Source organism: Adiantum capillus-veneris, chromosome 26, assembly GCF_014529385.1.
Source record: "Adiantum capillus-veneris isolate H3 chromosome 26, ASM1452938v2, whole genome shotgun sequence".
NCBI lineage: Eukaryota > Viridiplantae > Streptophyta > Polypodiopsida > Polypodiales > Pteridaceae > Adiantum > Adiantum capillus-veneris.
In genome coordinates this window covers 9454696-9481696 of record NC_140956.1, presented here as the reverse complement: position 1 = coordinate 9481696, position 27001 = coordinate 9454696, and the positions used below count along the sequence as shown (strand labels likewise).

Sequence of the window (27001 nt, the reverse complement as noted above, 5' to 3'; positions counted from 1 at the left end):
ACACTCTCCAACTCCCTATGAAGCAGTCGAATAATCTCCTCCTGCTCATTTCTGATTTGCGCCTCCACCTCCTCTATAGCAGCAGGATCTGCCACCATCTTCACCTTGGTTGGGTCCGCCTGTTGAAAAATGAAAACAAAGGAAATATTATTTAGTATGTACTAAGTACTCAATGCCGAGTGTATCATGATTCATGACTCAATCATTCATGTGAAAATTAATAGTAGACCTGCTTGGGTGTTCCCAAAGCGTGGTAGGCTCGCACAAGCGTCATATTTGCTCGGCAATAGACTAACTTCTCTAGTTGAGAAGTGTTGAGACGATTGCGGATCTTCGTATGTATCAAGGAATAAGCGCTCCAGTTGCGCTCGCATGCATGCACCAGCCGAGCAATCCTACAACAATGAGCATTGAGATTTAATATATGGCAATAGTAAGTACTAAGTACATTGTGCAAAAACTGTAAGTCTCAAGATTCTCAATTACCTGTGAAAGTACTCGTAAAGCGAGATGTGTAAGCGTTGGAAGACCTTGTCTCCCATAATTCTGCCACCATGTAAGAGGGAACTTGGTAGCCTCTGGCCTCAACACCACAGCTCTAGCAAAGGATGGTCCTAGATTGTTCATGAAGCTGATCATCTCTGCCATCAATCTCCAGCTGATCGTCCATGTGGTACATCATATTGATGTAATCATCCTTGAGCTTTAAGAGAGTCCTCTCATGGAAAAGCTCTGGCGTCTTGTAGAAAGGATGAAGCAATGCAGCCATCCCGTGAATGGGACGACTCATGAAAGTCCATCTTCTTTCTACAATGGCCATGATGTCATCTCGGCTGAAATTTTCAGCAATAAAACAAAGTTGAATTGGCAAATTCAAATGACAACAAGTCTACTAGAAGATTTCAAAAGACAAGTACTTACCAGGTCTGTGTCACAGACACGCACTCTGTAAGGTGTCTCTTCATCTCCATGAAGAGATGATAGACTAGGCCCAATGTAGAGCCCTCCATGTCTGTGACTCGAAGAAGCACATACACTAGCTGCAATGCCACTGTCAAAATCTGAACCTGTGTCCAAAAGGACTCATCGAGCACCCGTCGCTGTATGTATTTAGTGGGCTCTGTCTGCGAGTGATGCATCAATCTCCACTTCGGGTCCACGACTGTCTGGAGAAGTGGATCCCTCAATTTGAAGAGTCTCTGAAGCACTAAATACATATAAGCAAATCTAGTCTTTGAGGGTCGCACGATATCAAGTGTACTGTGGCTCTCTGAAGATAGCTAAAGCTTGATGTTTCTTGCGGAAAAAGGTGGTCATCTTAGTGGCATCTGTAACAATAGGCAATACCCAAGGCAACTTGCCTATATCCTCCATAAGTAAGTCAAGACAATGCGTAGCACATGGAGTCCAAGAAATCCGAGGGTAAGCTGCCTCGACCATTTCACCCATAAGTTTACAATTTGAGGCATTGTCAGTCACAACCTGTACCACATTATCCTTCCCAACCTCATCTATAGCTTCTTGATGTGCCCAAAGATAAACTCACCACTGATGCTCTCTGGCCTTGCCTGCATCCACAGCGCGCAAGAAGTATGTGCCAAGACAAGACGACACAAGAATATTAATGATGTGCCGCCTACGAACATCACTCCAGCCATCTGATATGATGGTGCACCCAAACTGCTGCCAACCGGCCTTGACCGGGACCAAAGCCTTATCTATCAAAGCCTTCTGCTCATCAGCATTGTAGTGCGCATCTTCTTATACTCCACTCCACCCCCAACCATGAATCTGTGTGACCAACATCAGCTATAGCCCGGACCATCCTCTTCCATTGCTCAGTCCTCAAAACATTGAAGGAGATGTTGCACTCAATGAGAGTACGCGCAATCTCCATCTCAGCCACCTTTTGACGCTCCTTCACCCAAGAGAGAGAGTTCACACACGACAGCAAGGTGCTTTGCCTACGTGCATCCATATCACCCGATCATCCTCCTCCTGCAACAAACAGCCCCCTCTTTACTACTAGAACCAGCAGTGGGATGATCCCTCTTGACCTCGGAATTATGAACCCGCCACCACCCCCGGATAAGCCATCCATGAAGCCCCTGTCACCAACCAACACCCCCATATCACTTTGGGTGTTGGTACTTCCGGAAAATTCTCCGCAATCAGCTTGTCCCTAATATCCTGTGGAACCTTTTTGCACCCTCCACAATTGTTGGTCATGCCAATGCCCGTCAGATGCTTGACGACACGAGAAATTGTACTCGTGAGCTCAAAATTACAGTACTTGCATTGCCATCGTCGAGTGCCGGAACCCGCTTGGCCTGGCAGTGTTGATAATGCGGATGACATTGGTCTCCTTCCAGTACGGTTTGCATGGCTTAGGCATGATGAATCTGTCGCAAACAATAAGACACACGCGACACGAGTGAGACAAAGAGACAGAGAGACAGAGAGGGGGAGCCCCGGAGCCTGCAATAAGAACTTGGAGAAGAGAGAGAGAGAGAGAGAGAGAGAGAGAGAGAGAGAGAGAGAGAGAGAGAGAGAGAGACTTTACCTGCAGAGTGACACTTTGTTTCTCTGCAGAGATAATTGACTGCGTTACTGGTTTTCTGCAACCCAATGCAAGCGCCTAAAAAATAAGGCCAAAAAACTGGTCGCCTGGGCCTAGCGAAACCCTCATGTTGGAAAGGGGGCAGAATTTTTTTTTAAAAAAAACCAGCACCGTACGGATCGATCCGTATGGTACGGATCCGTACAGATCACCCGTACGGTACGAAAAGGATCCGGACGTACGTGTTGATCCTACCTTGGTTTCACTACATTTTGAAACTAGGTACACGGATCCTGATCCATGTCCTCCTCTCATAGAGTGAGCCCGGATTCCAAAACTAGCACTAGTCCCTTTAAGCATAATGGTCTTTTCATACTCAATTTGGATTTGATTTGTGCACATTACAAGCAAAACATTTTTTGTGTCAAAAGTGCAATAAAATTATTATTCGAGCAGATTTTGACTCATAGAGAGGCTGTAGACTTATATCCACCGAGTACATTTTGTACAAGTTGTGGAGATCATAGTTTTCACTTCAAATTGCTATTGATCACAAGGTTGAATGCACCAGAAAAGGTAACAGGTTAGGTTTTGCAAGAATATTTTTCTTGATGTATTTGCGATAAGGCAAGTTATATCAAAATAGAAATCCTATTATTAAAGACTAGTTAAGTCATATTTTGACAAAAGGGAGTGTCAATCAAGGAACTTTACGGACTCTAGAGCCTATTTTAGAGAAAACTATTTTTGATACTTCCTCAAAGAGAGGTTATACATGTATGCTTGAAGGATCCAAAAGTGTCAGTGTCAAGGAGGAAACCGAAATGGGAGTAGGACCATCACAAACAACACCAAACACGAAACTTTTGCACCTGCAGTACCAGTTTGAAAATAATTAGGTTGCTCAGATCTATAAAGATGGTATTGATTATTATTGCGTAAAAATAGAAGAGAGACCTAGTGAGCTCAAGCTCATAATGCCTGTAGATTACAGTGGCAATCGATACTTTCATGAGGAAGGAAACATGTATTTAGTTGTCAACAATCCCTTTATTGTGGACAAATGGGGATCCAAACCACATAAAAACCACATACCAAGGATCAAGGATCTGTGAGGGACCTGTGTGCCAAGTTTCACTACATTTTGAAACTCGATACACGGATCCCGATCCATGTCTCCCTGTCACGGAGTGAGCCCAGATTCCAAAGCTAGCACTAGTCCCTTTAAGCATAATGTTCTTTTCAAAACTCAATTTGGATTTGATTTGTGCACATTACAAGCAAAACAATTTTTGTGTCAAAAGTGAAAGAAAATTATTATTCGAGCAGATTTTGACTCACAGAGAGGCTATAGACTTATATCCACCAAGTACTTTTTGTAAAAGTTATGGAGATTAGAGTTTGCAGTTCAAATTGCTATTGATCAAAAGGTTGAATGCACCAGAAAAGGTAACAGGTTAGGGTTTTGCAAGCATATTTTTCTTGGTGTATTTGCGATTAGGCAAGTTATACTAGAATAGAAATCCTATTAGTAAAGACTAGTCAAGTCATATTTTGACAGAAGGGAGTGTCAATCAAGGAACTTTACTCACTCTAGAGCTTATTTTAGAGAAAATGCTTTTTTATACTTCTTTAGAGAGAGCTTATACATGTATGGTTGAAAGGATCCAAAAGTGTGGGTTTCAAGGATGAAACCGAAATGGGAGTAGGACCATCACAAACAACGCCAAACACGAAACATTTGCACCTGTAGCACGTGTTTTAAAATGAATAGGTTGCTCAGATCTATAAAGGCGGTCTAGATCATTACTGCATAAAAATAGAAGAGAGACCTAGTGATCTCAACTTCATCATGACCGTGAATTACAGTGGCGATCGATACTTTCACGAGGAAGGAAACATGTATTTAGTTGTCCACAATCCCTTTATTGTGGACAAATGGGGATCCAAACCACATAAAAACCACATACCAAGGATCAAGGATCTGTGAGGGACCTGTGTCCAAGTTTCACCACATTTTGAAACTAGGTACACGGATCCCGATCCATGTCCACCTGTCACAGAGTGAGCCTAGATTCCAAAGCTAGCACTAGTCCCTTTAAGTATAATGGTCTTTTCAAAAGTCAATTTGGATTTAATTTGTACGTGCAGATTACAAGCAAAACAATTTTTGTGTCAAAAGTGCATCAAAATTATTATTCGAGCAGATTTTGACTCACAGAGAGGTTGTAGACAACTTATATCCACCAAGTACTTTTTGTACAATTGTGGAGATCAGAGTTTGTAGTTCAATTTTGTATTTATCAGAAGGTTGAATGCACCAGAAAAGGTAATAGGTTATGGTTTTTTTGCAAGTATATTTTTCTTGGTGTATTTTGCGGTCAGGCAAGTTATATCAGAAAATAAATCCTATTAGTAAGACTAGTCAAGTCATATTTTGACAGAAGGGAGTGTCAATCAAGGAACTTTACTCACTCTAGATCGAGCCTATTTTAGAGAAAATTCTTTTTGATACTTCTTCAAAGAGAGCTTATACATGTATGGTTGAAGGATCCAAAAGTGTGAGTTTTAAGGAGGAAACCGAAATAGGAGTAGGACATCACAAACAACACCAAACACGAAACTTAATTTTGCACCTGCAGGACCAGTTTGAAAATGAATAGGTTGCTCAGATCTATAAAGACGGTATGGATCATTACTGCGTAAAAATAGAAGATAGACCTAGTGAGCTCAAGCTCATAATGCCCATAGATTACAGTGGGGATCAATACTTTTTACGAGGAATGAAACATGTATTTAGTGGTCCACAATCTCTTTATTGTGGACAAATATTAATGGGGATTAACCAGCACAAAGGAAAAGGTTTATGTCGAGCCTGAAGAAAAGCCGTCGAAGCTGGACATTCCTAGAGCAAAGCTAAGGCGAGTGAATGTGGCTACTAAAGCCAACACGGATAACATGCATGTGGGTTTGTATAAGTACAATAATGGAGAGCAAGTGCTCTATTATAGATGTAATGAATCCAATGTGAGAGAGCTAACATAGGAGAAATGCTTGTATGTGTCCACGTGAGAAGTAGAGAAGTAGAAATAGATATTGAGGTAATCATTCTAGATAAGTATGGTCATAAGTACTCTAGAGTGATCTGCAAGGAGCTTGAGGAATATACTTACTTTGAAGGGCCACTCCATCAGTGCTATGTCACCCCTAGCACACATAGACCAGCTGTCTCTAAAATGAGGTTAGAAGCTACGAGAGTGAGTCCGTCGAGAACAAGAGTGAAAGACTCTTTTAGTCAACCACATTTTTTCGAGCCACAAAGACCAATGGGATCTTTGATTTCAAGGGTTTATATGACCATGCATCGTGGTAGTGATATTCTAGACATGATTTTCAGCAAAAGGGTGCTTGATCCTAGAACTGAGGGTAGAGATATACAACGTGAGAGAGAGAGTAGCTAAACAAACTTCCTCAAGAGCACCTATCAATGTGTATGAGATGAGAGATTTTGTGGTAGGGGAGCCTAGAATGATGAGAATTGTAGCAGAAACATCGAGAATGCAACCTTCTCAAGTGTCAAAGTGTGTGCCAAAAAAGTATAGTGGATCGAGAGATCCATATGCGCATAAGTATTAAGAGCGGAACAAGTCACGGATTCCCATAGGCAATACGAAGGATTTGGTTTGACATTGAAAGGAATGAAATTGACTTATTTTCAACCACTTCACAACAGAGATTTCCTAAATATTGATCAACTCTTGTGAGAGTTTGTCGAGGAGTTCTCCAACGAGGAATCAAGCACAATATGGTTTCCCAAGTCTATGTCTTTAAGCAAAAGGAGAATGAAAAGGTGAAGGAAGCTTTGCTTCACTTCAGCAATACATTGAGAGATGTCGAGTACAAGAGTTACTGCAAGATGATCGTCTATTAGTCATCTTCATAAAGGGCTTGAGAAACAAAACTCTCAAGAAGGAGTTACACTTGAAGATATGCACCACATTTGAAAAAGTCCCTTGAGAATCATTGTATCTAGTTGATAAATGCAAGACATATGGAGAGGTAACGGAGGACATAGACACAAACACTAGTAGTGCATCTTCTACAGCCAATGAGTCATCTACAAAATGAAGTGCTTCTCCTTCAATATCTCACAAGATGCTGCCAAATCCTAAAGTGGACAAGCCATGGCCACAATCATTATGGGAGACAAGCAAAAATAAAAAATACAAGTGCCACATTGCTGTCTACACCAATTCCAAAGATAAATATGGATCATGACATCTATTTTGGGAATATACAGTCATTATACCGAGATGGAGGGATGAAAGTATTCGTGGAGATTAAACTAGTGACCATAAGGACTTTGCCTTCCTTCCTAGGGAAACATGAGGCAAAATCCAAAGTGAGAATTGTGTCATCACCATGGTATGTGATTCCACAGATGATGACACAAAAAGCTTGTATGATCTGATGTTGTCTGCTATAAGATGCACCATTACTCTCATCGAGCTTCTAAAAATTAGACCACATCTGTGGGGACAAATGAGAAAAGACCTGGAAAAAATGGGGCAAAAAATCCATTCACAAGATAGACTTGTAGATAGAATCATGGAAGCAAATCGACCAGAGAGGCAAAAGCAGAGCCTGTACTAGTGAGTAAGATAGGTGATTACAACTACATCTGAGAGACATGAAGAAGACCAACTCTAAGAAAAATGCACATGAAGTTGCAACTAGCAAGCAGATATATGGAGCGACCCTTAGGGATGTTGGAACAAGATATTGTGTCCTCATGAGAAATAGAGTACGAGCATACTTTTGTTGAAGTTGACTTCAAAAATTACAACACCTTTGAGGTTATTTTGGTACGACCATTCATGCGTCAGCTCAAAATGGTTCAAGGTTGGGACTATGACCATCTCTACTTACAACATAAGGGTATCACAACCATGGTTCAAGATTGGGACTATGACCATCTCTACTTACAACATAAGGGTATCACAACCAGGGTTAGCACAAAGAACCATAGTTACAAAGATGTAAACCAAACCCTAGTAAAAGCCTTTGGCATAGCTACAGATTTTGAAACACAATTGTCTGCTTGGTTGATGAAGGACACGCATGTTTAGATCTGCGAAGCATCGGCGTATGGAAGCCAAAAAAGGGAAGATCCACTACAAGACATCGCGCAGAAATCGAGCTAGAGCTTCTAATAGAAGACAGACACTATGTGAAAGAGCCACATTTCCATAGGAGCTATTTGAACCCTTTGTATGGGAGCAAATATTGGCGACTCTAGATGTTTGCATAAACTAGGTAACCCCCACTACATTTTGCAACAAAGATGGTTACGACATAATGCCCTTCTATATGGTGAATGCTATTCTGGAACCATAAGAGAAAATTGAAACAATAGAAACTAATGAAACAATTGACTAGAAATGTATAGTTGATGAAGTTTCTATTGGATATCTTAGTGACAATGACGAAGATGAATTCCATGATTCATGGAGCAATGACTTCGGGAACGAGGTTGAAACGAGCTCTCCAGTGGCTCAAAAAACAAAAATGCGCCAAAATAAGATGAACCAATCTTCTACGAATTTCCTACCCAAAATTTGAGAAGACAAAAAAGATATCAAATGAGACAACCAAGAAAACAACAAAACAAATTCAAGAAGCCAATGCCAAGATTGATGACCAAAATGTAGTATCTCATGCTTGTGGGAGCAAATGACTGTGTCCGAGACAAAATCACCAAAAAACCATTGAACTTGACAACTTTTTGAGTGAATTAAAAGAAATAAAGCAAAAAGAAAACCAAGGACACAGTTGAAGCATCAACAAATATGTCCAAACGGAATGCAAAAGTGAATACCAAAAGCTAAAACAGATCTAAAAGAGGTTTGGATGACTGACATGGAAAGTGAAGAGGATTCTGACACAGAAAATTTTGACGCACCATCTCACTCCAAGAAGTACACCATTTAGGACCGACATATTATGATTGAGCAAACAATGAGGGAACCTAAATAACCGGGAACATCATATGATGGGCCTCAGAATGCAAATTGAATTGACCTTGCCAAACCAGGGAAAGAATTGAGACCGTCTTACATAGCAGTGTATCCCATCAAAGAGGAAGAGCGGCTTTTGATAGCTACTCTCAAGCATAATAGAGATGTGTTTGCTTGGTCACACAAAGATCTTAAGGGAGAGGATCTAAACATATGTCAACACATGATACCCCTTAAGAGTGATGCTAAGCAGCGCAAACAGCGTCCCTATACATAGAATGAAACATTGCGAAGAAAATCAAAGAGGAGATAGATAAGGTTAACACTAGTTTGGTAACCTAACAGGACATAAAAGTTTCCTTTTAGGGTTTTGAAAACAATTCCAAACCCATTGTAGATCTGTTGATTTTGGAAAATCCTTTATTGAGCTTATAGCTCATTAAGGACTACTACATATGGAAAAAATGAGGAACTTGTAAATTTTATCATCTCTTAGTCACACAAGCCTCTAAATTTGATGGACTAGTTCATTTTTCCCAAAACAATCGTTTCTTACGATTGATTGCATATAAATGACACTGGGGATTATCGTAGGACATGAGATAAATTCCTCATTAACTTCAATGGGTAGTGACTTCCCAGTTGATCCTCCCCCAAACCACCTAATCCCCAACAGTGACTATCTAATTGGTGATTATGTTACACACTGGAAAATCTAAAAGTGAAATTTCAATCTTTTAGAAGAAACAGAGTTAAATACGTATTTCCTTTGTGAAAGGCCTCGTCCAGGACATCCATGATGATCACTTAGGAAGAAAACAAGGAGTTTTATACCACTTTCTCAGCTTCTACTTTTATAATTAGTCATGCTCCTACTTTTATTAGGCATGACATATGGAGGGCAATGAGGTCAAAAACTCTAAAACCAGACTTCAAATTGTCTCAATATCAATAGTCAATATAATATAGAAACATATACAACCAAATGGAGTGGGCCTATATCTATCAATCCTTGGGAAAGGATTTTGGAACATTTTTTATTGAATTGTATGTTCATGCTATCTTTGTTACTGCACATGGGAAAAGTAGCCATCAATGGCTCCCATAATTAAAGCCTCCACTTGGGGAGTGCGTTTCAAAAAGAATGGTCATTTCTCTCATTTTTTGTAGCAAGTCAACAAGAGATCAAACAAATTTGCGAGTAAAGATGTGTATGCAAAACTTTTCTCTTGATACGAATGCTTCATGTGTGGTTCATGATAAAGGGGCAATCCAATGCTTTTTTGACATACACCACACATAGAAGCAATAGATGCACTTGAGAGGGGCTTAGGCCTCTTCCTTGTTTAACTCATGTTCTTAGTTTTTTTTAACGCAAGCCTCATCAGTGCCATGAGGATATGGTACTAGTATAGGGCTTGCACTTAGTACCGTCTCAATCCTTTAAGAATAGTGTGCTTGTTGATTTCCTTTGAATTGTTAGCTATATAGCACCATAAGTACTCTAATATGCTAATAGTAGTAGTATATAGAGCTTTGGGCATGTAGATAGCACCAAAGTTCAAATCCTAAGGATGGTGTGCTTGCTAATTTTGTTCCAGTTGCTTATTTGCTTATTTGGACATAATTCTTGGCTTATCTTAGCTAAGCATCAATGGCCATGAAGGCCATTAAGCAAGACAATTCATCACCCAAATCATCTTAAGGGCTCCATAACTAGCTTGCTTCATAACTCCTTGTCATGCTAGGGGCTAGCCCAAATGAAAAGACTTTAGAGCAGATTTGCACGAGCGGGGGTGCTACCCTTGCTGTGCATCACCAATTTTGGCATTTACCCCCAACGTGAGGGTACTTCTCGTGATGCCGTCACTTTAAACAAAAACCAAGCAAAATTGAGCAAGAGAGCAAAAACATGCACTCCTCATGACATTCCTTGTGCTTATTCACTTGAAAGGTTTCCATGCCAAAAAAATCTGACAGCTCTCTCTCTCTCTCTGTCTCTCTCTCTCTCTCTCTCTCTCTCTCTGTGTGTGTGTGTGTGTGTGTTGGAAGAGAGTCTGGTGCGCAACTCGACGCGATCATCTCCATGATAGTTTAAAAACCATAGCAAAATTGAAGCTGTACGACCCACCAATATGGAAGCTAACGACCTACTTTTGACCCTAGCGGCAACGGAAAACAGCCATATCCATCACAAATCGCTTAACATCGAGACTAAACAGAGTATATCCTCTCTCTCTCTCTCTCTCTCTCTCTCTCTCTCTCTCTCTCTGTGTGTGTGTGTGTGTGTGTGCGCGCGCGCGCGCGTTTAAGGAGGAAGATTACCTTGATATCAGGTCGCAAGTGGTTTTGCCAACGCTCGCGGCATTGCTTGCCAATGCGTCCCTGCAGATGCTGCGCTATCACCGACCACTTCTTATCACCGTACCTCTTCACCAGCTGCCTCAAATCACTGATTCTCCTCAACGTCAAATAACCATTACAACAGCCGCACCACAATCTTTGTTTGTTTTATGGCATGGCCCACGGGACTCGTAATATGCTTTCATTGTTCATTAGATCAGTGATTCACAACGATAATATACCCTGTCATTTGGAGTCCACGGCCCCCCCCCTGGTTACACAGCGCTTTCTGATGGGAATGCTAGCGGCACCTGATTTGCAATTACGGACCTTATCATCAATCTTCATCAGCTGCTGCCAGCATGACGTGCTAGACTTTTGAATACGTCCCATTACTCTCTGCAGTTGCTCGGCCTCATCATTCATATGCTGGCCGCCCTGCTCTTTCAGTTGCTCACAGTCTTCAATATTCGTATTTATATAATCCTGCTGATCGCTGTCGACTTCATAGTGGCCGTCGCCTACGATCGCGCTAGCATAAGTAGCGTGAGAGACGTCCTCTTCGTTGCAGTACGTCTGATCTGCTCTGGAGATGCTGGTCTCCGCCCGGGGACAAGCCACGCGGGTACTGTTGCTGGTGAAGAGCATGTTGATATTGCAATTGCAGCTACGACCAATAATTTGTTCTAAGTCCTCTTCATCGTCATCGTCTGCAGAAGCAGAGAGGAGCCTGCTCAGTAAGTCAACATGATAATTAGAAGGACGGGGAGGGCTGTTACTTTGACCAAATACTGACGCTCCGGCATTCTCCTGCAGCATATCTCCAGCCAGCTCTGCATCAGCTAACGCACTAGTATAACTGATGAAGCTACTGATTTTGGGCTCCTGCTGCATGTTGAGATTGAGCTTGTGGACATTGTTGCCAATGTGGTCATGGTCGACGCACAACACGTTGTCCAGGCGTAGAGCAGAGTATATTCTGCCCCCCTGCACAAGCTGTACCTCTTCCTCTCCGTCCTCGGCCAGGCCCGGTATGAGAATGTCATTAATGGACAGCAAATTCCTCTCCTCATCACTAATACTAATCATGCACTCACTCAAATTAAATGCGTGAGTGGTCGACGTACTGCTATCACAGGAATTGTGGCCTGCAGAGGATCCGGAGGCCAGGAACCCCCTCTGCATCGGCATCTGCAGAGCACTAGCCACACCTGTAGCAGACGACGCTGACCCGATAATAATCCCCGCATCAATCTGATTTGCCTCTCCTTGCACGTTACAGACTACCTGCATAAACAACACAAGAACAACGGTTTGATTTCTCGATCAGCTACCGGATATCTGAAGAAGCGATAATAGAAGCACCTTGCTTACAAAGAAACTTTTCTCACACGGACACTCCTAATTTAATCCTACATATCTTACTTTCTTTCTCAGATGCTAAGTGACACAGTGCCCTGTTTAGGATACAGAAAAGTTAACCTTTTGCTTATAATCTTGCCTTTGCTCTCCAGCGGGAGCTGTGATTAAGGAGGAGCTTGGATCAATCCATCGTTCATGCATAGTTCGTAGCTTCAGTAAGCGGAGGAATTGCAAGCAAATGAAGAAGAGCTTCTAATTCTGTGCATTATCGTGACAAGATCAGAGGCACTCACTCCATGGACTGATTTGCCTTTCGGGGAGAGGGTAGTTACAAGGAAATGAAGCAATAGAGAAAATATAGTAGTACACCAGAACCCTCTTACCCCCAAACCAGTGAGGAAAGTAGGATAACAATCCTTGCAAAAAATTTGTCTGTGCGAAAACAAGTTGGCGTCTATTTGTGCTACTACTATTAGGATTCAGGCCAATTAAAACACATGATGAATGCAAACATGTAATGAGAGAGAGAGAGAGAGAGAGAGAGAGAGAGGAGTGTGCAAAAAGAAAGCCTTGCGTATTAAAAATTCAAGGCACAAGAAAAAAGGATGGATGGAGGTCCTGGAGGAAAGCTGGACGGTCTGGAATGATGTCCTTCATCGTTTTTCTTTAATATTTCATCGAGGCTTTTTTTTCCCCTAATTTCCAGCCTAAATGGCGCAGTGGTAACAGGAAAGGAGCGTATTATTATTCGTGGTAATATCATCCTGCGTGTTGATTCAGCTCAGCCAAGCTAGTCAGCATCTGGACCGTTGGCTTAACCCGTCTTATCGGCGTTGTTGGATTGATGCGTGGCCCTAGCCAGTAGCCAGGGCCTCAAACTGCTCAATCTGGACCATTGAAACGGAGGGCCGGATGGCTTGCAGTCTCCAACCCTTCACCTTCCTGATTGAGTTTCTTTTTAATAATATATTGATTTGGTCACTTGTTGCTTCGGACAATGAGGGAACAAAAAATTGGTCCATCCATTTAAGATTATCGTACTTTTTAGATAAAGAGACGACAGAGGCTTTTTAAAGATTATTATTTTCTCTGTGCACATTTTCAGATTCTCGTCTTAGCAAGCTCAGCCTCTCAGAGTCGGACTGTGCTCGGGAAAAATCATTTTTCCAAACATACAAAATTCCTTTCCTTGAATTTGCCAAGAGAAAATGTTAGAAAATTAGGCTATTTTTTTAAGTTTTTACACTACTTTTCTCTATTTTGAGGCGGAATTTCTCCTTTTCCCTTTGCCCTCAACAGGCATTTTGATTTTCGCCCAACCCTGGAGCCCAGAGCCTCAGCTGTCATTTGTAAATTGTAATAGATTCTACTTTCTATATAATTCCCTCTCTCTTCCGGATCATCATTCGATTTTCAATATGCGGGAATATAAAAAGGCACTCGTTACTGCCCCTACACGACTGTACTTACTGCAGCGTCTGCCACCTCCAAATCTTTGATTCTCTGCATTGCGCAGCAGCCAGGTGGCAGGAACTCGGAAGGGCTCTCTCTCTCTCTCTCTCTCTCTCTCTCTCTCAGGCTGAGGCTGAGGCTGAGGCTGAGGCTGCTGAGGCAGAAAAATACATTTTCGCTAGCCGGTGAAAATAAGGGGCTGAGGCTGCTGAGGCAGAAAAATACATTTTCGCTAACCGGTGAAAATAAGGGCAAATCCGGGATTTCAGGTCAAAATTTGAAGCTTTTGCCGGTAGCTACACTTAAACTTTTGCAAATTTCCCGGTTTTCTTAAACGCAAGCTCAAAACCTAGCCGGGGTATTTATAATCTCAATGGGTTAAAATACACTGGACCCCGGTTTGTTTCTCTCTCTCTCTCTCTCTCAATGTTAAATTTCGTTTTACAGGGCTTTTTCCCACAATAAAGGAACACAAACTAAAACAAAACAAGGTAGAAATCCGGAACATAAGAGCTTTTCTCTGCGTTCTAAAACTTTGGCTTGAATGGCAAAAGTTGTTGAAGCAACTAGCGTTACAGACCGGCCGATAGTCGGTGTGCTGTCCCGCAAAGCAGCCAAAAAAAGATCTTGCCCAATGGGTGATTGTTTGCCACCTCATTTGCAACTCATTGCAACTACTCCACTACATCAACCCAACTTGTTGCCGCCTCAAGTAAACATGTTTAAAAACTATCTTGCCTTTTAATTCACAAAAATAAGTGCAAACTTCAACCTCAAGAGTACATGTAAAAGGTGCAGCCTTCAACCTTAGGAGTACATGTAAGCTATTAAAAGGCATGGCATTTTAGTAGTCCAAATCATCACCAAGGTTAAGATGTGGCTTTAAGGTCATATTTTGGCAATTCTATCTTTTTTCTTTGCCAGTGCAATCATAGTTGCGAAAACAGATGAAGTAATTTAATTGACCATTCACCCTTTTCTATTTACATGATAGGCACCCTTCAACCTAATGGTTCCTACACCACCCTTTTATCCCAACTTTTCCATGAGCATGATGGCTGCCTTGACTTTGCAGCACACAAATCTACTAAATCAACCACTGCATGTACAAAGTCCAATGTGAGAGGCGCTATATACAAAGTCAATTCTTGTGTTGAGAGGAAGTGTTCACCAGAGCATTAAAGATGGCAATAGCCTCCTCCCTTGTGACATAGTGGTAGCATAGTATGACTATTAGGTGATAGTGCCTTAGGGAGGAGGTGGAGTTGAGGTTTAAGGATTGCCAACATATGTAATTGTCGCTAGATTTTGTGGATGTGTTGGAGCCTCGTACCAAGAAAGATTTGTGGAACCTTGCCTCGATTTGCTCTCTCTCTCTCTCTCTCTCTCTCTCTCTCTCACACACACACACACACACACACCTTGCTACCTCGAAGGATTTTTCATCCATTATCATGTCTTCATGTGCATGATCTCTCTCTAAGCATGCCAACCTGGAGGATTTCTCATCCATTATCAAGTCTTCATGCGCATACATCGCATTGCCATGATGCAATTACCACAATCCATGTCAAGGCTTTAGTACAGGTTTTGTTTCTATACAGAAATGAGTAGAAACATCTTGCACTTGCAAGTGCCCATCTGTTAGGGTTAGGCTAGGATGGATTAGGGCTAGATGCAATCATGATCAATAACACTAATACACTTGAGAATAACAGTAATACATGACTCGACTCATGGAAATGGATTATACAAGGGAGTTTATATAGCTTGAGTGGAGAGGCTATAGTAATATCATTAGTGATACTTTTATGCAAAGAAGCTTCATTCTTGAGTATCCATTCTTGAGAGCTCTCTCTTGAGTGTTCACTTCATGGATGGCCTAGCTTTGAGCTTAATGCCCATGCTTAGAAGGCTAGTGCTAGTCCTTTGTAATTAGAAAAGCAACTATTGATTAAACTAATCTCTACTTTCTTCATTAGTTTTAATTCTTCTATATTCCATTATGTCATGAAGTAGTTTCACATTCTCATTATTCTAGATTTGAGTGTGTGTGATGACTTCTTGCTTATTGACCACTCGTATCCTTCTATGAGCACTCGATTTGTGATATTTAACATCTCTAATTCAAGTTGAGTAAATTGTTCTTAATTCTTGTGATTAAGTGTATGTGCCCTATTGTTGCTTGTGTGTGGATGGGTTTAATGAAACTCAAGCACATTCACCTTGTGTGTGTAGCTTTTGATTAAGTACCTTTATTGGCATGTGGTGATTGGAGAGGCCAACTCCAATGCAGTTAGTGTATGCTTGTCAAGAGTGTGTTTTGAGATTCTAGTCTATGGCAAGTCGGACTTTGGTGGGCTTAATGTGTGTAGGTGATGCTTGATTGACGATTATGGTGCGATTAGAGTTAGTGGTTCATGGCTAACCTCTATTGCATTGGAAGAGCATTCTCAATCTTCTCATTCACTACATCCAATGATCCTCATGCTTCTATGTCCTAGTCGGGTTGCAGATCCTAGGATTGATAATTTTGTTGGTCTTGGGTTGATTAGATGGTACTTATACGATTGCCACCAACACGTAACCATGACCAAATTCTCAAACCATAACCATAACCTTAAGCGGATTACAAAACCATAAGCATAACCACATTCTCAAACCATAACCATAACCATAACTATAAGCAGTTTTCGAAACCATAACCTTAACCAAATTTTCAAAACCATAACCATAACCTTAAGTAGATTACAAAACCATTACCATAACCTTACACAATTTACAAAACCATAACCATAACCAAATTCTCTAGCCATAACCATAATCATAACCTTGAGCAGATTACCAAATCTTAACTATAACCAAATTCTCAAACCATAGCCAAAATTGAACATACATGAATATATCTATAATCATGGTTACCGTCTAAAAGCACCAAAACATAACTAGTTATACATCAACATGTACAAATAAAAATATATACATCGACCATATTGATCAAGGTACGGCCTCCCAGTTGATGGCCTCTTCCTCATCGTGAAGCTGCAGAAGAAGAACTGATAGTCCATGCTTGAATCCATATTTCTCCTCTCTACTCATCGAAGGATGCTTCTTGGCAGCAAGCCCTTATAAGATAAAAACTTAACCATATGATAAATATTAGAAAACCATATTTGTATATTCTATTTACATAGTGTATAACATTTACAAACTCATGTCAAAGAGTCTCATAGCCCTCACTCCCAAGATGAGAAGATCCTACAAACTCCATGTGTGCTCTTGTTACATCTCACTACTGCTAAAACCTGTCTGGATGCTCTTGTATCTCGTGCAATCCCTTCCACTCCTCTGTGTCCAACCATGTCGGTTGTGTCTCATTATTTTTGTATATGTCTTGTGCTTTAGATCGACAATGTAAATGCATTTGGATAGTAAGAATGTTTGTTGAAAAATACTTCTTCACCATACACACTGCCTCTATAGCATTTAAGCAAGTTGCATCTATGTTGTCTTCCCTGATCTCTTTTGATGAGATCCAACGCACTAACTCACTAATTTTGTAAATTGTGTTTCTTATGTCATCTGTCAAGCAATGTCTGATGGCAATTGTTAAGATAAACAACTGTGAAAATTTGTGACAATCATGAGACTTAAGACCACTTAGTTTTTCATCTTTAGTAAATGTTGTTTTCAAGCATCGCATGCTCCCAGTTGGAGTTTTGAATGTAGATATGACTTTCTTTACTTGTTGCTTTTCTGTCTTTCTCAAAATCCATGGAGCTTTTGGTATAGTATTATTTCCATTGGGGTTAAGTATAGAATGCAGATAGATATGGGTTTCAAAGTACTTGCATGAACACTCACCAAAGCCTAACCAATCATGCATGGTCCATATGAGAATGCCTTGCACATGGGCATGTTGTCGACCAACTGGTTGGGACATGTCAACCATATCAATCCCTGTCCACAAGATTTGAAGCTCCTGTATAAGTGGTTCCAGATAAACATCCATGTCTTTTACCTTGTACTTCCCATGAACAATTAGTGAAAATAGTAAATAGCCCTTCTTGATAGCCAACCATGGTGAAAGATTATAGTTCACCAAGCAAATAAGCCATGTGTTCTATGAGGAACTCCAAATTCCAAATGGGTTTACTCTGTCCATTGCCAAACTAAGACGGACAGAAAGAGGGTCTTCTCTAAATGCAGACCATCGTTCCTCTATGTGCTTCCACGCAACAAAATCAGCAGGTACCCGCATCACATCATATGTAGATCTAGTGTTTAAATGCCATGTCATCAAAGGTGCTATAGACATGCACTTGAATATACTCTTTATCCTTGGAATGATTGAAAAGTGTCGTAGACTCTTTGGAGGGACAAATTTCCTTTGTGTGTTCTCTCTATACCTATTTGATCCACAAATAATTAGGACATACATGTATTTTATCATAATCCATCCCCAAGTTTGTAAGTAGTTGTTCGGTGGGCAGGTCGGGTAGGGGGCATGTGATTTCTTCAAACAAAATTTGCTCATTGAGCAGTCTGTCAAAACTATTTAAACAATTTAATAAAGAACTTTGGCTTTTCAGGCAAATTTGTATAAAATATATATATTTATTTATTTATTTATTTACATAAAAAGCTCTGTAACACTCGTGTCAAACCATCCATATATAGATTATAGGTTAAGCAATTTTGTGAAAGCTATACAAAGAACAAAAGTTTTGGCACCATTGTAAAGTAGCATGAAGGCAAGACTTTTCATCATCTCTCCTTCTCTTCAACATTCGCATGCCGTCATTGTGGATGGGATGATTGAGATTTATAAGTAGTAGTACCTTGACTGTTGGCACTTTCTCCACCTTGGCTTTCAATGACAAGGTCCACATCAAAGAATACATCCATCTCAACTTCTTGAAAAGTAGAATTGACAGTTTCACACTGATTTTTTGGCATATTTTCTACGTAAAAATTACATGCAAAAAAATTTCAAATACTTGGCTTCGGGGGCACCCCTACCGAGGGGGGAGGGGGGGTCCATAACATATGGTCATCCCCCTTTCCCCCTTGGACTCCCACACTATAGAAATCAAAGGGCTCAAGGAGAGATGATAAAAATGGACCTTGATTTGTGGTTATGCAATAACTTTATTTCAAAAATATGATGACGTTTAATTTTGATCCCACAATTGCATGGTGGGAGCTTCACCAAGGTTTATTCCTTATATGCAATATTTCCAAACCAAAAGTAAATTTACATTTAAAATTAAAAATCTACCAAGAATCTCAAAATATGGTAAACCTAGAGTACTCTTACAAAACAAAAAACAATAGAGTCAAAATTTATTCAAATTAACTTTGATCAAGATGCAAAAATGAGAAGCTTACAAGGGGAAGTGTCATTGTAACATTTAATGCACTAGTAACTTGTGTGTAGTGGAAATTGATAACATAGTGAGCATTTCATTAAGCATAGAGAGAGCACTTAATTGAGAAAGCAACATAGCAATTTACACCTAGCGAATTTGGCATTGACAATACTTAACAAGAGAGAGAAATAGAACAATTGACAACAGTTGAATACTGGATTTACATGGAGCCGGTCCCCCCTCCATAAAGGCCTTGTATTATAGCTTCTCCCATCAAAGGAGACTTTTGTACAATAGAATCTTTGTGTTCCTTGATAAAACTAGTTGGTGTAATGAAGATGAAAGCTTCATACACCAACTTATGCTTGAAAAACACAACACCTAGTGTCCCTAGCCTCAGTCCCAAGACCTCACACACCTTCAAAAATGGTGAGAGCTAGCAGGGAATGAGGATAGATTGAGAGGAAGAAGAGTTATCTTACGAGAAAAAAGTATTCTCCTCACATAGTCACTCTAATAGCATAGATTATCTTAGTAATTAGCATGGTAGAGGAGATGAGCATGCCATTGAAGCTTGGCTCTTGGTTGGATTTGCATTCCATAGCCAAGAGTTGTTGGTGTTGGCCTCCACTTCTCAATGCTTGGACAAGGAGATGGAGGTCTTCTTGCACACATGAGTTGTGTGTGTGTGTGTGGCAATGAGTTAGAGTAAACTACAGCATTCTATCTCATCTTGGTCGACCCCTCTTGCTTTTAGCTCACGTTGGCATCCCATTGGCCCCTGTAAAGCTTATCCAATCACAAATTAGAAGCATAATTGCTAGCCTTCTGACATGTGTCCCCCTTTCCCCTTTTGTGAGAGCTTTAGGTAATTAAATAATTCAATTAAACTCTCATTGGACCTCTTACTCTTCTGGCCAATAGGAATCAGGCAAGCCATTGGGTTGCTGAATGCTCATTGGACCCCTTGGTAGACTGTCCAATAGTCTTCTAGGGAGCTTAATTTCTATTGGTTCTTTAATCAAGCATTTTTAAATTGATTAGACTAAATTTACTCTAGCCTAATTCTCATTGTTCCACCTCTATGGCCATCCAATAGGATTTGAGGGAAGCTTGGGGCAACTGGCCTAGGAGCTTGACATGTGTCCAATATTCCCTTTACGTAAAGGGGGAGCTTTGGAGTGTGTGTGTGTGTGTGTGTGTTTCTCTCTCATCCCCTACTCTCATGGCTCGCCCCCTCCTTGATAGGGATGTGGGAAGACTTTTTAGTCTTCCCATGATCATCCAATTTTCCCCTACGACCTTTGGACAATTGAATAAAAAATTAGGAACCTTAGCCTATGGAAGTATTAATGAATTTGAACCTTAGGTCTTTTAAGCCCCATTGAAGCACATTACTCTTTTGCAGACTGTCCCCCTTTGGATCCCTATTTTCCCTCCTTTGAGTCCCTGCAGAGACCGGTTTGGCAGCCTTACCAATGTTCTAGCTTTTACTCCCCTGATACTTCTCCATATTTAAATGATTAGTTTAACATGAGAAAATCATTTGGGAGAATTAGATATTAGTTTTCATGACTTTACCTCTCTCTTTAAATCATAGTTGTCCTCGACTATGAGGTAGAGAAGATAAAGTCTAGTGATTAGTCCATTTGCTAGCGGGTAGAGGATCCCCATTCTAGAATGGATGACTAGTCCATTTGGTGCTTGAGAGCCTTAGCAAGTCTTCAATCTTCCATAGTAGAGTGACAAGCTCTACTTGGTGTTCGGGAGACGTCGTCTCCACAAGCATGATCCTAAGCATGCATACTCATTAATATGTGTGCAGAATAAAGAAAAAGAGAGTCTTATAAGACAAAAACTTTGTTCATTTATACATATTTACATTTGCTTACTCTAAGGAATCATTGTAAGCATTGACAAGGTTTAGGTTATCCTTTAATTGTATGCCTTGCATCCATCTAGCATCTTCAAAAGGATAATTTTTAAACTTGATAAGATATTGTCGGATAGTCTTACCGCTTCGTAATACCTTGTCTTCATGTCGGAGAATGGACTCGGGCTGCAACACCTCTTCTTGGTCCTCGATCTCCAGTGGGTCTTCTTGAGGTGGCTCTCCTTTGTAAGGCTTTAATAGGCTCACATGGAAATCATTGTGCATGAGCCAATGGTTGGGCAATTTGAGTTAATAGGTCATCTCATTGATTGGCCTAAGAATCTGAAAGGAACCATAATACCTTTTTGCTAGCTTAGTATAGTACTTTTGGTGTCCTGGAGGATTCTTGCCCATTGTGTGCCTTAATCGAGCCTTGGGAAACTTGAGCAAGACCCAATCATTTTGTTTAAAGGCTAGGGCTCTTCTGTGCTTATCAGCAGCAGCCTTTGGCCTTTGCTGAGAGATGGATATAGCATCCTTAATCTTTTGGAAAGATTCTTGCAGGTCTCGGCTATATTCATCCGCAGCGAAGATCTTCCCATGTACCTTGAGTAGCAGGGGACTTTTTTATCTTCCCCTCTATCACCTCAAAAGGTGCTTTTCCCGTGGAAGTATGTACAATGTTATTGTAAGCTTGCTCTACTAAGGGTAAGTACTTCTCCCATTGGGACTTTTGATCTACTTCTGTGGCATAAGCTTTTAGTACATCAAAAATTGTTAGGTTAGCTATTTTACTTTGGCCATCCGTTTGGGGATGATAGGCCAAAGATAAGTTTAGCCTTGTACCTAAATTCTCAAAGAGACCTTCCAGAAGTTACTGGTCATTCTATCCGAACACTATAGGCATTGGCAAACCATGGTATTTGAAGATTTGTGATATAAAGAGGGTTTCCATTTGATGGGCTTTAATAGTCTTTTTTACAGGTATGGAATGTGATTGTTTGTTGCTAAACCTATCTACTATCGTCCATATTCCTGTATCAAACTTCATCTTTTGGCATACCACACATTTTGAAACATACTCTTGTATGTTTGCTTTCATGGCACTCCAATAGAATATGTTTCTATCCCTTTTAGGGTAGACCGAATCCCTCTATGCCCCGCATAAGGAGGAGCAAGAGATTCATACCTTACTTTCTCACGTAGTGGGTTAGTAACGCATAGTCTATTGCCATCAAGAAGATAACCATCTTATAGGATAAATGGTTCTTCCTTCTTCCCTAGTTTAAGGGCTGAAATCATATCTCTAAAATCAAGATCGGTAGCATACTCATCTATCATAGAAGATAGATCATTGTGAGTTTCTATGGATACTATATTCACTCTCGATTGTCTTGAGAGTGCATCGGCTACTTGATTATGCTTGCCAGTAATGTGAGCAATATGAAAATGAAATTGTGAAAGTAAATTTGCCCACCTCATTTGTTTGTCGAAGAGCTTGGTCTGCGTCATGAAGTACTTAAGGCTTTGGTGATCCGTTCGCAGAATGAAAGGAGTCCCCAGTAAATAGTGCTTCCACGAATCTAGAGCATGTAGAACTGCTAAGAGTTCCTTCTCATATATGCCTAGAGCTTTCTCAACAGGGTCAAGCCTTCGACTTTCATAGGCCATGGCATGCCCTTTTTGGAGCAAAACAGCTCCAAGGCAATCACCACAAGCGTCGCATTGGACTCAAATGGATTTGAGATATTTGGTAGTGTAAGCACAGGTTGAGAGATAAGCTTCTCTTTACGATTTTCAAAAGCATTGTTCTCTTTGGTGGACCATATATACCTAACATTTTTCTTTGTTAGGTCATATGATGGTCCCGCGATTTGTGAGAAATTTTCTATGAAGCGTCTATAGTATGCACACATACCTATAAAGCTTCTTAGTTCATGCAGATTCCTTGGAATTTTAGGCCATCCTTTTAGTACCTGTAGCTTTGATGGATCCATTTGGATGCCATCTTGAGAGAAAATGTGACATAAATACTGAATCTCTTGTACGAAAATTTCACTTTTCTTTTGATTAATATAAAGTTTATTCTCTCGTAAAACTTGAAATATAACCTAGAGGTGTTGCTTGTGTTTGTCTAATGAGTTAGAGTAGATGATTATTTCATCAAAGAACACTCCAGTAAAGGTTCGGTGAGGCTTGAATAGCTTCTTCATCAAGCGGTTAAATGTGGCCGGTGCATTGGTCAAGCCAAAAGATATAACAGTGTACTGGTAAAGACCAAACGTAGTGCAAAATGCGGTCTTTACAATTTCTTGGTCCACTATCCTTATTTGATGGTATCCACCCTTTTAGGTCAATCCTACTAAAGTAGGTCGACCCTTGTAGCTTATCAAATAGGTCTTCTACCCGTGGAACAGGAAACCTATTCTTGATAGTGATCCTATTTAGTGCTCTATAATTGACACACATACGATATGTGTCTTCTTTATTTTGCACTTATAACTCTGGTGAACAAAATGCAGATGAGATAGGCCTAATCATGCCTTTCTCAACTAGCTCATGCACTTGCCGCATAATCTCCTCTTGTCAAGCTTGGGAAACTGTATAAGGAGATTTATTAAGGGGTGAACTTCCTGGAAGAAGTTCAACTACATGGTCATCATTGCCTCGTTTGGGAGGTAGTTCACAAGGGATGTCGTCAATAAAAACATCTTGGAACCCCTTGAGGAAATTGGATAACTCTAATTCCCTTTGATTGTTTATATTTTCTTTTGCTAAAGCATTAGGTTCATTTTGAAAATCTTTAACAAAAATCATGTACACGGAAATAGAGCTCTTTATTGACTTATTGAAAGCTTGCTTATGTACAAGAGGTATGGTACTACCCAACTCCTTAGCATCTATGTACATATCTTTTCCCTGAACCTAAAGTAGATTTGCCTTTCAGGGAATTTAACATTGGAAGCAATTGTACACATCATAGGCAAAATCACTTGATTGTTAAGCTTTGCAAATGTAATAGTTACAACACCAATGTCATTATTGAGAAAATATACATGGTTTTCCAATAGTTACAAAAAGATGTATACACGTCATCTCATGATACATATGCTATGACAAAAGGAAACTAATGCTATCTAGCTATGGCTAGACTGACGTCGTCTAATCAGACGTCCCATCGCGTCCCCCAAGCGGCGTATCTATCGAATTTGCAAAAAAAAAAAAACAATAAGACAGCTTTCTGTAAGTATAAACATATAATTTACAAAACAATACAACAAATAGAAAAGAGTAAACCCTAATACTAACAATGCTGCCGTAAGAACTCAGAATGTCTATCAAGGGGTTTAAGCCCTTCTGCCTGTGTACTCATGCTCGTACGGTGTGGGGTCACATCCTACCATCGACCACTGTTCCATCCTAAAATGTTGACCTTTACACCATGCTGTTGTGTATGAGTTATACTACAACTAACAAAGATTATGAGTGGCCGTTCAAACATCTAGAAAGTCACTAGTCGTACATTGCAAACTTACCTTGGTCGCGCAACCCCGAGAGTACTCCCACTCCTCCTCAGTCACTTCTTCACTGCACTGTTGTGCGCTTTTCAATTGGTTGTGCAACCATCTTAAGCTCATGAATGTTGGTATGCTCTCTAGACCCGCCAGATAATGCATCGGTGGTCATCTTCCCCGTCTCCACTCGATCCGTGCCCTTTTCGCTCTTGCTTTGCATCCTTGTATTGTGAAATCCACTTTTGCATCACTGGATTGTGAAGCATGAAAAATTGATTGATTTTAGCCTCTAGATCTTCCGTCATCTTCATCTTAAACCGAGATTGCGCATGACAATCCCAGATATGCGCTCTTCATTTATGGTTCACCATAGCGCGTCGCGGGCTTTATCAAATCTGTTTAGCCACTTTCCAATGTAAATTAGGGACTCTGATACCAGCCAACCTTTGCCATGCTACCCTCCGGACGTACCATCTGACGCACATATCCCTTAAGTGTTTTCATGAAATGTTCTAAAAAGAACATCCATCTGGAATGTACTGTGCCAGCTATTTCCAGCTCATCAACTATGTGAACAAGAAGATGCATCTGAATGGTTAGCATGGTAGTAGGAAAGTGTTTCTCAAACGTGTACACAACCTTCGTAGCGTTTAGTTTGGCGAATGGTATGGAGTCTATATTGATCTCCTTTTGTGAGATCCATTGCACCAACTTCGCAAGTTTGTAGATTGTGTTACGGACGTCAAGAGACAAACATCCCTCAATGGCCACCGGTAAAATAAACTGCAAAACACGTCTAGCAATGATGTTAAAGTCCACACACAAAATTGCTACACAATTCCCACTATGATATATTCCACTTCAAACATAGCTGACACATTTTATGTTAGTCGTGTGACTTCAAACTGGTAAGCTTTCCTTCTTTAGTAAAACACGTTCGGAGCGAGTGCATTACGCCTGTGGGGATCCGCACAGATCAAATGGTCTCTTTTACTTTGCGTTCTTGGGCTCCTGTGAAAATCCATAGTGCTTTAGGGAGTTTTATCGATCCATCGGATGCTGTCTGCGGTCAATATTGCTCCATACGATCCACATTTCTAAGGTCAACCCTAGCTCCCAAAGTATCTTTCTTACCGGTCATATGGCCCCATAGCAGATTACCCACATTCTCGAATATGTGCATTGGATCAAGCAAGTGATTGATCATGAGTCGGGGCCAATATAGTAACTCGTACCATAGAGAGAGTCTCTTCATCCCTGGGGGCAAACCGTCATCATACATCTCCTTCTGCTCTAACCATGCTTGTGCAGATATCCTCGGTGGCTCTCTTCCCAAAAATCCATCGCGTAACACATGATTCTCTGGAAGATACGCTTGATGACCTTCGTAGATTTGCTTCTTCAGTGAGGACGCCCGACGTGCATTCAGTCTAGGTCCACATGTGACACATGCTCTGTATCCCCTTGTTTGAAGCCCTGCATGTATACACATGACAATGATAAGCTTGAGAAAAACCAAGATTTACAGTGTTTGAGTTTGAATGTAAAATCACCTGAGCATTCTGTTTGTCCAGGATAGTCATGCATGGTCCACATTAGAATGCCTCTGATCAAAGCATTCCGTCGACATGTGTGTCGGCTCATATGGGGCTCATATCCGTGGATGAAGATACACATCCATATTCTTCACTTTATACCGCCCCGGCATAATCAAGTTTAGCCACAGGTACCCCTTCTTGGTAGTCAACCACTGGGGAATGTTGTAGTTGATGATGACAACGGGCCATACACTATAAGATGTTGATCTTTGAACAAATGGATTTACGCCATCCATAGCCAAACCTAGGCGCAAATTTTGAGCTTCCCTAGCAAACTCCGGCCATGTTTCGTCTATGTGTTTCCAAGCTGCACAATCTGCAGGAATCCGTAGCACACCATACGAAGATTTATTCTCCTCATGCCATGATGCTAGGGCGGCCATGGACTTACATTCGAAGAAATGCTTGATGCAAGGAAGCAGAGGGAAAATGTCACAAAACCTTTTGTGGATTATTTGTTCCATGGAGATCTACTCGATATCTCTCGGAATCACATTTCGGACACTTCTCCATGTCTATGTATTCCCCTCTGAAAAGAATGTAGTCGTTAGGACAAGCCTGAATCGAGTTGTAATCCATCCCCAAGTTTTGCAAGATCTTTTTTGCTTCCTCTCTGGAATCTGGCATCACATTATCATCTAGCAGTATGTGCTCTTTGAGCAATCATGCGGTACACTTGTGTAAGTAATCTATCAAATCATTATACATCTAGATTTTTTTATTAAAGTAAACACATTGTAATAGATCACCTGAAAAGCGTTGTGACGCTAGTGTCACTCCATCCAAACTTTGCGTGGATGTTGAGAAGAACCGGGAGCGCCTTCAATCTAGACACACATGCTCCATCATACAATGGTGTATCGGCTTCACTTTTCATATCATCACAGATAAGCCTTTTTGAATCCATGA

The 27001-nt window shown here is 40.7% G+C and overlaps 2 protein-coding genes across 2 annotated transcripts in view; both read right to left on the bottom strand.

The window, feature by feature from the left end:
- The window catches only part of LOC147422979 (uncharacterized), a 54887-nt gene extending 43717 nt beyond the window's left edge, over window positions 1-11170 (bottom strand). Inside the window, exons 1-2 of the mRNA XM_086501433.1 lie at window positions 11163-11170; window positions 10903-11038 (exon numbers count right to left, since the gene is read on the bottom strand). Coding sequence (XP_086357559.1) covers window positions 10903-11038; window positions 11163-11170 — 144 coding nt within the window. The remainder of the gene's footprint in view (window positions 1-10902; window positions 11039-11162) is intronic.
- Window positions 11167-12782, bottom strand: LOC147422978 (uncharacterized). The gene is made up of 2 exons (XM_086501432.1): window positions 12403-12782; window positions 11167-12207 (listed from the first exon to the last, which is right to left on the bottom strand). The coding sequence occupies exons 1-2, from the start codon at window positions 12481-12483 to the stop codon at window positions 11167-11169; spliced, it is 1122 nt and encodes a 373-aa protein (XP_086357558.1). The 5' UTR covers window positions 12484-12782.
- Between the last annotated feature and the right edge of the window lie 14219 nt (window positions 12783-27001).